The sequence below is a fragment of the Chiroxiphia lanceolata genome, chromosome Z (assembly GCF_009829145.1).
Source record: "Chiroxiphia lanceolata isolate bChiLan1 chromosome Z, bChiLan1.pri, whole genome shotgun sequence".
Taxonomy (NCBI): domain Eukaryota; kingdom Metazoa; phylum Chordata; class Aves; order Passeriformes; family Pipridae; genus Chiroxiphia; species Chiroxiphia lanceolata.
Window position 1 is genome coordinate 45,884,148 of NC_045671.1, and position 12,276 is coordinate 45,896,423.

Here is a 12,276-nt window from a genome sequence, read left to right on the forward strand (position 1 = left end):
CATCTATCTTCTTTTCTTTGGCAGTGGAATAGATCACATCTTTCATCAGGAGTTCATCTCACTATAGATAACTGTAATTCCCAAAAGCTACTGATACATGCGCCTTCTCAAATAAGGTGTTTTCGTTGTTTCTCTCTCTTTTTCTTTTTTTATTTTTTTAAATTTAAATTTGCTACAGCCAAGGCATTAATGACACTGGCCACATCTCACAATAACATTACCTTTTATTAGAGATCTTATTTTACATATCCCCATAAGATATAAAACCTTCCAAGAGAAAACAGCAAAAACCTTCGGCTGAAATCAGTTTGTTTCAGACAATATGAGCAAGTAAACCAAAGACAATTACGATAATGGAATGTAAAAAAAAAAAAAAAAAACGAATACAGGTACAACTCTGGTAGGAAAGTAATTACAAGGTTTTAAACCATTTCTTAAACAGCATTGTCTTTAAAACCATATTGAAAGGTAAGGATGCTTGGCTCTCTTAACCAGTAGTTACAAACCCAGCAGAGATAAAAACCAAAAGAACCCCCAAGATAATAGAATTGAATTAGATGTCCAATTCACAAAAATACACTATAAGAATTCATTAAGACTTGTTGGGGGAAAAAACCCAACCAACCAAAAAAACCTGCAAACCAACAACCCAAACCCCATCCTCAATGACAGACACAATCCGAGCAAACTGAAGCAAAATTTATCATGAGACTTTGACTGGAGTTTTGACTTACTTTAGGATTTCAGGAAAGGATCCTGAATTGAAAGCAGTTGTTACACAAAAAATGCAAAACAAAGGAACAAAGATTAAATCTGCTGGTTAAGGAAGATTCAGGCATCATGATTGCACAGCTAATGAGGAAAAAAAAAGATCGAATTCTATACAAAGGATCTTTTGAAGGAATTCCAAGAGGCAAGATACTTTAAAACTTTATTGCATCAAAATTTTACTTTTCCGCCTAACAAAACTGAAATAGCATTTTGAATATTTTCTTGCACAGAACACATAAAAGTCCCTTTAACATTTTAATTCTGAAGATGCAACAAAATAAATGTTATGAGAAATTCCTGCTGGAAAGTCTACCAAGCTTTGAGTTCCAACAAAAAATAGTATTTTCAAATACTATATCTAAGAAAAGTTACAGTACATGTTTATTGCATGAAAACATCCATTTATTGGATCCATCTGATTCTTCTATTTGTGGTTAGTGTTCTTATATTCTTGATGTAACTTGCACCAGATCCTACTAAGTATTCACATTATTACAAAGCACACAGCAGATTGAATTAAGTAGGAAAATCTATACAATCTCAGAGATCCAACCTGGGACAATGCATGAAATATGACTTTCATTTTCTTTTAAAATAGCCTGTAGCTACATGATATAATTTGATGGACTTTGATATAATTGTGGAACAACAGTGATGAAATGAAATACAGGAGGCAATATTAGAGCTAGCACATCTTTTTACCAATTATGATGACTTTTCATGCATTAGTACTGAAGGTAAGCAACAATGTATGGAAAAGTAAAGCATAACAGAGATACAGAAGAATGAGCTATGAAAATAAATGAAGACTAGAAAATGGGATCATACTCAAGTGACTGTTTATACATATTAACTGTAAACAGCAGCTCTACTTATGGAAATGTTTTTCATACTTGGATGGCTTAAGCACTAAATGTGAATTAATATGAAACAAAGTAAAATTAAGTCTCCATTCTTCAGTAACATGAACACTGGCAATGTAACTGAGGTTGCAAGTTTGCAAGTTTGAAAAATGTTGTTTAAAATATAGGCACATGATTCTGAATTAACAGGTCACCACAGTCTGTGACATGCAAGCACATGTTTTGATAGGTTTGCAAACCATGTCTTGCTTACTATCAACTCTCTGCATCAAGTTGCAATTTCCTTGAAAGTAGCTGAATTTAGCCTCTACAGTAATTCTTTTTTGTCTGTGTTTCAGGTTATGATATAATATTAATACATTCAAATAGTCAAAATGTTCAGAATAAGATAGCACAAACTTGGTGCAGGAGTACATAGATCAGAGTGTGGCCAGCATTGTCAAACAGGAGATGCACAGCTTAAGTATTATATAAACTACTTTTTCCCCAAAAACACTAACACAGACACCAAAATTGTAACAAGACATATCAAAAAATAAGGCACATTTATTTTGATATGGTAATCTTGAAATAGAAAACTCATTTCAGAGAATATCAGTATCTAAATGAGTTTTATAAAAAATTTTGTATTCATGATAACTATGGACATTTCTCATCATGGTAATGGAATAATTGCACATATCCCAGTGTGTCAAGTAACAAAATGGGAGTTTTATTAAACATTTCCATTGCAAAATTACTTCATAGGTTCATGTTTTCCTATTTACATAACTCAGGTGGAATGGTAGAAGTATTAAAATCTACCATCACTTATCACAGGTACTGCAGGCTTTCATTTTACCACAATTAATAATCCCCTTTGTGTTGAATAAATTGAAATTAATTGTGGAATAAATTGAGATTATTGTCATTTATATAAATGATTGCAAATATTTGGACATTAGCTACTACACAAGAACATTTTATCGTATTTTATTTCCAAGCTGCATCAAGACTTTCTAGATTGAGTTATTCATACATAAATTCATCAAGAATCAGCAAAAGAAGGCTGTTTAAAATCCAATCCCCTCTTTATGAAACTTAAAACACCAAAAGCATCATTAGTTAGCATTTAACCTGAGATTTAATCTGTTGAGAGGTTAACATCCTTAGAAATTTCTTCACTTGCTGTATTAACTTATACTGATGTTCCTATTTTATGGGGGGGGAAACCTGAATAAACAAAAAAGTTGCTTGCAACATGGCTTTTCACTGTGTGGTCAAAAAAAATTATAGAATGCATCTTTTTCTCACAGTATCCAGAAGCTGGAGCAATATTAATCTGCTTCTTATTGCACGTGAAACTAAGAGGAGATGTAATTGCAGATCCTTCTTCTCTATCTGAGTATTAAAGCAAGATTTCATTTTAGCCGAATCCGGAATGTATTTATCTCCATAGAACTCATATTTATTTCACTTATATTTCTGCCATCTGGAAGTGAATGCATCAAAGATAAAGATGTGGGTGTAAGACTTTCCACTCTGAATTTGTTAAAGAGCTTATGCACCTTTATCTGGAGGCAAAAGAAAATAAAAAACAAAAAGCAAACAAAGAACTGTATTTAGAAAAGGCAGTATATATCTTAAAATTACACATCTCCTTACAGGTACCAGCACAGCAATTCTCTCACTAAAGACTATGAATATTTTTAAGTACCATAAATCAAATACTATATACTAATTCAGAACTTTTTAAGTAGTATTCACTTGCTACATTTCAAAGGAAGTTAAATGAATACATTAAAAACTACCAGAAATATTAAAAATCTTCTTGTTTCTTATTAAAACAATATTTACTCTTCTCCCTAAAGAAAATCCCAAATATATTTTAACATTTTATTACAAAATTGCTACAGATTAATTACCTTCCATTCCATCTATAACCTTCAGAAAAAAATTATTTATATTTCATAGTTTTACACATCACATCAATTCTATAAAAATCTTAAAATACTTAGATATTTGTATTGGTGTAGGTCATTTAAGAGAGAATGGGCAGAGAAAGAACATGCTATAATAAGCAACAGTCACATAACTTGTGGGTATATTAGTAATATTCAAAAGATACACTTTAGAATATGTAACTTGATTTCTTTTACTTCATAAAGTTCTAAAAGACTATTAAAAATTATCTGAGAAATACTCATTCACAGGAAGTTAATGAGATTAAAACTAGTTTACTTCTTGATGGTTACAGGGTTATTCCCACAAACCAGAAGATTCACAACTTTATCAAATGGAAAGCAGTTTTCAAGGTAAATTCTACCATTATCCTGAAAGTATAACTCTTGAGAAATAAATACCTAGTCTTCACCTACAATATGACTAAAGTATCAGTGTTTCTGCAATACTCGTAAGGTAAGCTGCCCATAAAATATCAGCATACCTTTCCCTGAGTAGTGGAACAGAGCAGACCCATGTCTCTGTTTGAAAATCTACAGTCAAATCCCTTCCTGTGAAGAATCAGAGCAGCTTCATCAGATGGCTCAGTATCTACCTACAAATAAACAAGATAAAATATTACTCACAAAGTAGAAGTAAGAAAGACATTTTAGACCTCATAAAATTTTCATTACCATACAGTGATACAGCCACTTATACCTTAAAAAATGTTCAGCCTAGATTCAACCCTCATGGGTTTTTTTGAAATGTATAAGACTAAACACAGAAAGAACTGAACTGCAAAGAGTTGAGACATTCAATGTACTACAGAATATAAATGTATGTTGTTGAGGTTAAAAGCTCAGTACTTGCACTTATACAGACTTAGAACTGAAGTGTAGTTATCACAGTTGTATTAATTGGCTTTCCACAAAAATTATACGGTAAAACTGAAAACAAAATGGAAATAATGTGAACTACAATAGTCATATTTAAATACTCAATGTGACTTTGTTGAACAAACTTTCATGTTGCAAAGCTGCTCTCTAACACAGCTTAAGGTGTACAGAAAACTGTACACTGAAATACAAATATGAAATAAATGTTATGGTTATCTATAAGATATTCAGTGTTCTTGAGCTTCAACATACGTCAAAGAGTAACTCAATCTCAACGTCCTAGTTTGGATCAAATCACTAAAACCACCACTTAGGGCAAATCACAGAATAGAATGCCTCAAATCAGAATATTGTTTTCATATGTCAAAACAGAGTCACAGCCTAGAATTGGATAGAACTTTTTTCATTTACACTAAAATGTAGAAAACCACTCTTGTACAGCAGGAGTAACAGCAAAAAAGTCTTCACATTTTAGATGAACTTGCATGTAAACCAACTTCACACCATATGAGTGGCACATCACAAGATACCCTTCACAGAATCATAGAAATGATCAGCATGGAAAAGATCCTTAAGAATTCTAAGTCTTAACATTAATGTAGCCACTATCCAAAGCCATGCTAGTTCTTCAGGCTATTATCCTCTTACTTATTTCTGGTTTACTTGCTTTTGCACCGGTGCTTTTTCACTAAAGCTTCTGCCATGAGTTTGGTTCATTTCTGGTACTTCAGAAACTTACACCAGTGAGCACTAGACACTTTGTCAGGCTTTAGTTCTTGAAGGTGTACCAAATGAGAGGTCTTACCCTAATAGACTTTCCATATAGTTTTCTTCTCGTAAAGGAGTTCTTGGATCAGCCTGAACCAGCTTCTTTGAAACCCAGTATGACACAGATTCAAAGTGCGACAAATTTGTAGTATTAAGTACTCATTCAAATAATAAAAAAATGGTAAAAACTGATAAACTTAGTGGTTTTAATTTTCCCATTTAAAATGGTAAAAATTTATTCAGCAGTATTTGGAATTGAAATGAGCTCCTTTTTAGTAAAATACTGATGGTTAAAAACTTGGCATAGTTTACAAATCATGACTAAAACTCAGTTTGGGAAGATTTCATGAACACAAAATAATACTGTCTGCCTAAACATCAGATTAGTGAAACATTAAAATTTAGACTGAAAAAGCCTGACTTCCTATGGGGTAAATTAACGTTAAAAATGACAAGCCAGTAATGGGTATCAACAGTTCCTCTATTATCTTTTACTAATCTGCATAACAAATGCATGTATGAATTTCAAATTATGGCATGAATATTTAATCTCTCAAATTTTTAAAATTAAATATTATCTTAAGATTCAAAAGATTTAAAACATAAAAGTAACACACAATTAATGACAACTTGAGAAAAAGGGTTTACTATATCTATGATATAGTATTCAACCTTTTATCATGCATATAGCAACCATGTGCAAAAAAATAAAGCTATTCTAACTCATTTTCAAAGCAGGTGTAAAACTAAGTCACAGCACTTTAACTTACCTGTTCTTATGTCATCTCTAGGTAGATCAGACTAATTGCATGCAAGCCTAAGGAATGTCTGAGCAAGGGTGAACTTAATTTACATCAAATACACCTTCTAAACACAACCATGCTCATTGCACAAAACTCTGTAACCGATTCCTCAATTTCCAATAAATAACAACATCCTTAACCTTGTAAAACTTCACAGTACTGTTACATGGCAAAAAATCCTCACCACTGCACTATCAAATCTCTGACTAGCTTTCTTGGAAGAAATGCCAAAGTTTGATTTGATTTTGATCTCTGAGAATTGAAATGTAGCCTCTCATTAGCCTTTAGATAGAAAAAACATAAAATTTCTAGGTTTTCTAATAAGCAGTATGCCAGGGCAATGCTGCTAAAATTTTGAATGGAAAGAAAAAAAATTAAACTCTTTTTAAATCCAAAAATTTAAGGCAACATGACAAAATTATGTATTTATGTTTAGTATAAAGTGACAAATGTTCTCAGTTTTAAATCTTGAGGCCCAGTTTATTACACCAGGTAAAATCTGTGTCAAACTTCTTAACTGGAGAGCTCTTAAAAAAATTCTTTAAATTCATAAGAGATTGGACTCTTCCACAACAAGATCAGATATCTTACATAAATAGCAATATTCTTTCTGATTTCTAACTTAAATATTAATAATATTTTAATTTGGTACCCTTTTATGTGAAATTGTAATGGATTATGGAAAATCAACAGCTAAAGCAATGGAGAAGTTCATATTTCTGGAAAAAAAAATTCATTGTGTCAATTAGCCAGAATTATGATACTTATCATTTAAATTCTTGGAAGATAAAGAAAGGAAGCAGAAAGTGAGGAAAGATTTACAAAATTATTTGCAAAGCATTTTCTGCTGTGGGGAAGGACTGTTCTGTGCCTATAATGATGTGCTCCCCTCCTATGACTACTGCAAATGTTCACTTTGCGGTGGACAAAGTGAAGCTGCAGGCTCAAGAGCTGTCAATCAGTAATCAATGAAATACACAGTTGTAGACAAGGAAGAGATCATAGTCTTAAATACCCTTATACCAATTGGGATAGTGGGGCCACTATAGCTCAGATAAAATCATGGAATTCATCTGCAAGTAGCAACACTGAACTAAAAAGCAGACACAGAGCCACCCTTTATTTTCACAGGTTTCACAGCCAGATGATACAAACAAGGGGGGGGAAGTTTAGGCCTCAAAGAGGGAGAGGGAACATGTTCATGAAGGTCTACACCTGAACTTGATACGTTGAAGCAAATCCTCACATGAAAATCCTCACAGTGAAGTGTGAAACATCACTTCATGTGAAGACTTAATTCAATATAAGGTTTTCTCCAAACTTTTCAAAGGTATAAGACCCACAAAGTATAAGTTATTCCACTTTGAAATTCAAAATAAGAATCAGTCACAGCTGAAGGAGTGTATGTGAGATTGAACTACTAACAGACAAAGCATGAGAAAGTAAACAAATTCTTTAAGTTTTAAAATGAGGATTAGGATTTACAACAAAGAACAGATAAAGGGAATATAATCTGACATTAATATAGATGAGTAGTTTTACCTCAGCCACCATGGAGACTCTAAAGGAGAAGGGACAAGTAGTTTGTAACTATCTAAGTATGGTAGAATAAAAAAAGAGATTTCATTGTGGTAACAGCACTTGTGAGTGACAATGCAATGCAGCATAAAGTTAACAGATTCACATTTTAAAAGGTGTTGAAAAACTGAAAAGAATTTATAGAACAGTTGCCAGAAGAAGGATGCAAAACCAGTTCCTTTAGTTTAGGAAACAGATAATTAAATTATGGTAGTTACACGCCTTTCCTGCCTTTGCAAGGAAAAAAATATTGAGTACAGAAAAGGCTTTTTTTATTTGAGGTTTTTTTTATTTTTTCATTTGGTTGGTTTTTTTTTGTATACCTACCAGAGAATAGTTTCACAGGATCCAAGCATTACAAGATGATATTAGAGTAATTAAACAAGGTCTTGTAAATAAGCTTAGAAGTGCTTTAACAATACAAGTTGAGTTTAAAACTATAACCTTTATTAAAAACACACTTAGAACAAAGTCTAATGATCTTAAATTTAATTCTTCTAATACAGAAAAGGCTGAAGTATATGAACTGTTCTCTCTTAAACTTTGGGAACACGTTGAAATGTGTCCCCTCCGGAGACAGAATACTGCACTATGCATATTCATATGTTGTGAAAAAACAACCCCAGCATTTCATATTACTCCGACACAAGCCTTTAGTTCTTGCAGAATTAATAAAGATAGTTATCACATAGCAGTTTACCATATCACATAAAACCTCTCATAAATTACTTCCAAAGAATAAATTATTTGTCTATATTAATAAGCTATATCATATTTTTGCTCACAAAAGCAGTGGTTTGACCTTACCTTTGATTGGATTGTCCTCAGATTGACTATATGCATGTCACAAGGCATGGACAACATGAGTGGAGAAAACGTATTTATCATCTCTGGGACACCTGACTCTGCATTTGTTGTCATTGGAATTACAGGATGATTTAAGAAAAGAGAGGTCATATGGCTAAGAAGTGATGGAAAACTGACTGATGCCTTATCTTCACTCTGCAAAATACAAAAGAATGAATCCAGTTAAGATATCTGAATTTTTAAACTCACTTACTTTATAAATTGTTCCATTCATTGCCTAGAAAATTTTAATTTTTAGACTGCCCATTTAATTACCTTTGGAAACTTTTGATTGTCCATTAGTTTTCTTCTATTACTAGATATACTTTCCTGTACACCATTAGTACATCTTCCAAAATTATGATTACATGACACCTCATTTTACACCATTCCTTACCTTTCTGTGTTAGACTCTGATGTACAAACAAGGTAGTTTAGAGAAAGAAATTAGCAACTACTTTAGCAAGTTGCTCCTATTTATTCAGTAGCTATTTGAATATGGAGAAAAAAAAGCTAGTCTTTTGTAGGCTTCCTTTTCCATATTAATTTTCTGACCTGTATTTCTTACTTTCTTTAACTTGTATCCTAAATCCTTCATTCTATTCTAAATCTTTCTTCTTCAAACTATTTGCTGGAAGAAATAACAACTGGCATCTTTGTCTTGGTCCACATTGCAAAAGATTTCTTTTCAAATTTTTATATCAGTGTCATGCCAGCAGGAAGTGAAGGGACTCTCTTCCAACATTTCACAAATTTTGTACTTTCCCAAGTTTTGTATTTGCAGTGCTTTTACACAGCTGCAGAAGCTGCTTTAAAAATCTGAAATTGCTTAATCCTACATATTCACAACAACTAGCTAAACTCCACAGAAGCCAAGGAAAAAACAAAGGAACTTTAAAAAGGCAATTTCTGTTTTGGAATGTCAGTGAAGAAAAGAGTAGAAATGGGTGAAAACTTCTTTTGCTCTTATTTTTTCTTTTTTCCTTGCGTACTTAGTCAGATAAATCCTTGCTTGTTTAAAGAGGTGACATTTAATGAAAACTTTGCAGAAAGGTTACTGAAAACATAGTATCTTATTAAACGTACATTTTATGACAGGCTGAAAAATTAGAAATAAAAAACAAATGTGTGATACTTTAAGCAAAGGGGAGGATTATTTTCCATCTTATAACAGACAACCATAACAGTAATTTCTGTTTTGGGGTGTGTATACATGTATGCATATTTATTTATACCTCTGGAGCAGCACTAAGTACAGCTGACAGTGTAGCAACTGAACACATGCCAGAGCTGAATCAATGCAAGATGGTAATTTCTGTTTTATTCTTGGTGCTTTTCTTAGTAATGTCTAAGACTGTGCCTCTCTGGTAGCTACTAAGCATTAAGGCTACTACTTTTAAACACCTATTATGACACACAAATTACTTTATAGAACTAATAACAGTTGATCGTTGCAGAGGATTGCTCCTCTGTGTGTCTCACTACATTTATTTACATTGAATTCCATCTGCCATTTTACAGCATCTTTAATCAGTCATGAGTTTTCTATTCCTCAGTTAGCCTTGGGTTTTTTTTTTCATTATCTTAAAAAGTTCAGCATCACTGGTCAACTTCATTGCCATGATTTTCTTATTTTCCAATTACAGTATGAGCAAGCTTGCTCTACATACAACTAAATCTGAAAGCCTGCAGTTCAAATGACTGCATGCATGCTCTACCCACAGGGAAAATCTTTCAAAGCAGAATTCACTTTTTGGCCCCAAGAGGAACACTGTTCACTCTGTTGCCAAGATGTGCTAAAGTCAGTCAAAATATTTTATTGTCATTTCTCTTTTTTATTATTATTATTATTATTATTCCATCTTTTTTCCCCCTGTAAAATGAGTTGATTGCTTATATCTGAGAACATGAAAACAGGTCTCCTAAAATATCTCACAAATCACACATGAATCAGAAAAATAATTTATCCATTCTGTTTAAAACAAAATATGCAGGAAAAGTCCTTGCAAATGGTTCCTCGTTCTAGGCATGTTACCTGAGAATAAGCAGAAGAGACAACTACCATCCAGGAACAAAAGTTATTCAAGATAAGCTTTCCATTTTAAACAATGGGTATCCATACTCATTTGAGATCAGTAAATTTGCCTAAACAGAATTCACGTTCAACCATTTCCTCCTCTACTTTCAACCTCTGCCTAACATACACTGCTAACACGTTCAAGGAAGAAATGCCTGTCCCATACTCAACACAGTTGCCCTCAACTCCAGATTTCTCAGATTTAAGGGATTCCAAGGAGACAGAAAGAGAAAGAAGGGTGAGCCTTCACAGAAATAACATTTCATTTTGTCTTGTCTTTCTTTAAAATGTTTTATTTATGTGCAAATCCTCACAATAAGGCATCCCAAATACTTGGAGAAGGGCCACAATTTGTTATGTGAAGAGTGATTGAAAAATCATTCTATTAAGTGCAACTTTATGCCTGAAAGAAGGTGCTTGCTGAAAACAAACTGAACTCATTTAGATGTCCTCATAATTTCAGTAACAGATGTTCCTCAGAAAACGCCACCAAGGTAATTTTAGATGAAGAGACGTGACATCTTTCTGAAAGCTTCTGCTATATGTACAGAAAACCACTGTGTATGGAAACACAAGTATGCCATCCATGAGTCAAAACTTTGCCCAAATCCCAGAGACCCAAGTGTAAATAAAAATGGGAGGCAAGTTTGCATATTGTCTGACACAAAAGTAAAAGACTGCCTATGGTAAAAGTATCAGATGAATCCTCAGCCTTGTCAAGGAAAGGATAGCACAGGAAAGGTCAATCTTCTAGGCCTGAATCCTTAGCCTTCTCTAAGACTAACAGAAGCAATGAGAATAAAAAAGGTGGATTTAATATAAAGATATACTGCAGTTGAGAATCCAGGAAAGATGGAAGGAATGTCACAGGAAACTTAGAAAAAGAATGTGGTTGAGAGAGAATATGGGCAGTGGGACAAAATTGTCAGATAACCCATAGCAGAACCAGAAAACCCACTCCTCAGTTCCTAGATTCTTGAAATAACTGAGGATTGCTGAGAAACACAGCCTTGAAAGACTCTAGCAAATGCTAGAACCAGAGATGATTCAGCTTGGCTGATTTTTGTTCCCAATACGTCTCCCCATAATAAAACATTATGGGCATTATCCCTCATGCATTATCCCCTTTGAAACTAAGACTTAGGTGGAGATTTTTTCTTGAGTCCTGTATTGCTACATGTGGAACAACAGTCCATTTTGGATGATTGCACTAACAGAAGTGCAGTCATTCACTCAATCTATGCAATAGCAATGAGAATGGAAAGTACAGAAGGTGTCAAAAGCTGCCAGAAAACCGAGGGAAAACCGGATTTGCAAACACTGTGAAGACAATGCTATCACAGAAGACTGAGAAGGGACACTTCGAATCACACTACCCCCTAGGTACATCACAGTCATGAAAGGATTGGAGTACATCTTTCCCCTCTCAATCTACTGAGCCAAAATTTAAACAGGACTCTCGGGAAAGAGAGATGAGAAGGGTTTGTGCATGCAAACAATATATTTGGAAGAATAATTACTCTATACACACCTTCACCATGTGGATGGCTTTCAGTAGTACCCTGCTGATGCTAAGTAGAAGCTATAGTCCCACAGTCTCCATCTAATTAAAGTACTGCTCTCTCAAAAGTGACGTTATTTCCTCAACTTAAATGACAGCATTTATCATTCAAAGCGTGAAATGGAGCTCCTCTGGCACCCTTACAAACATTAAGTACTGGTAACAATCTGATGAATGCCAGATCATGATG

General features: G+C 33.6%; 1 protein-coding gene across 2 annotated transcripts in view; it reads right to left on the reverse strand.

Moving 5' to 3' along the window:
• Nucleotides 1-206: 206 nt before the first annotated feature.
• MAN2A1 (mannosidase alpha class 2A member 1) overlaps nucleotides 207-12,276 on the reverse strand; it is a 110,196-nt gene continuing 98,126 nt past the window's right edge. Inside the window, exons 20-22 of one of the 2 annotated variants that reach the window (XM_032675788.1) lie at nucleotides 8,410-8,604; nucleotides 4,060-4,170; nucleotides 207-3,187 (exon numbers count right to left, since the gene is read on the reverse strand). In XM_032675788.1, coding sequence (XP_032531679.1) covers nucleotides 3,035-3,187; nucleotides 4,060-4,170; nucleotides 8,410-8,604 — 459 coding nt within the window. In that variant the 3' untranslated portion in view covers nucleotides 207-3,034. The remainder of the gene's footprint in view (nucleotides 3,188-4,059; nucleotides 4,171-8,409; nucleotides 8,605-12,276) is intronic. The other variant, XM_032675789.1, reaches the window with a different exon arrangement.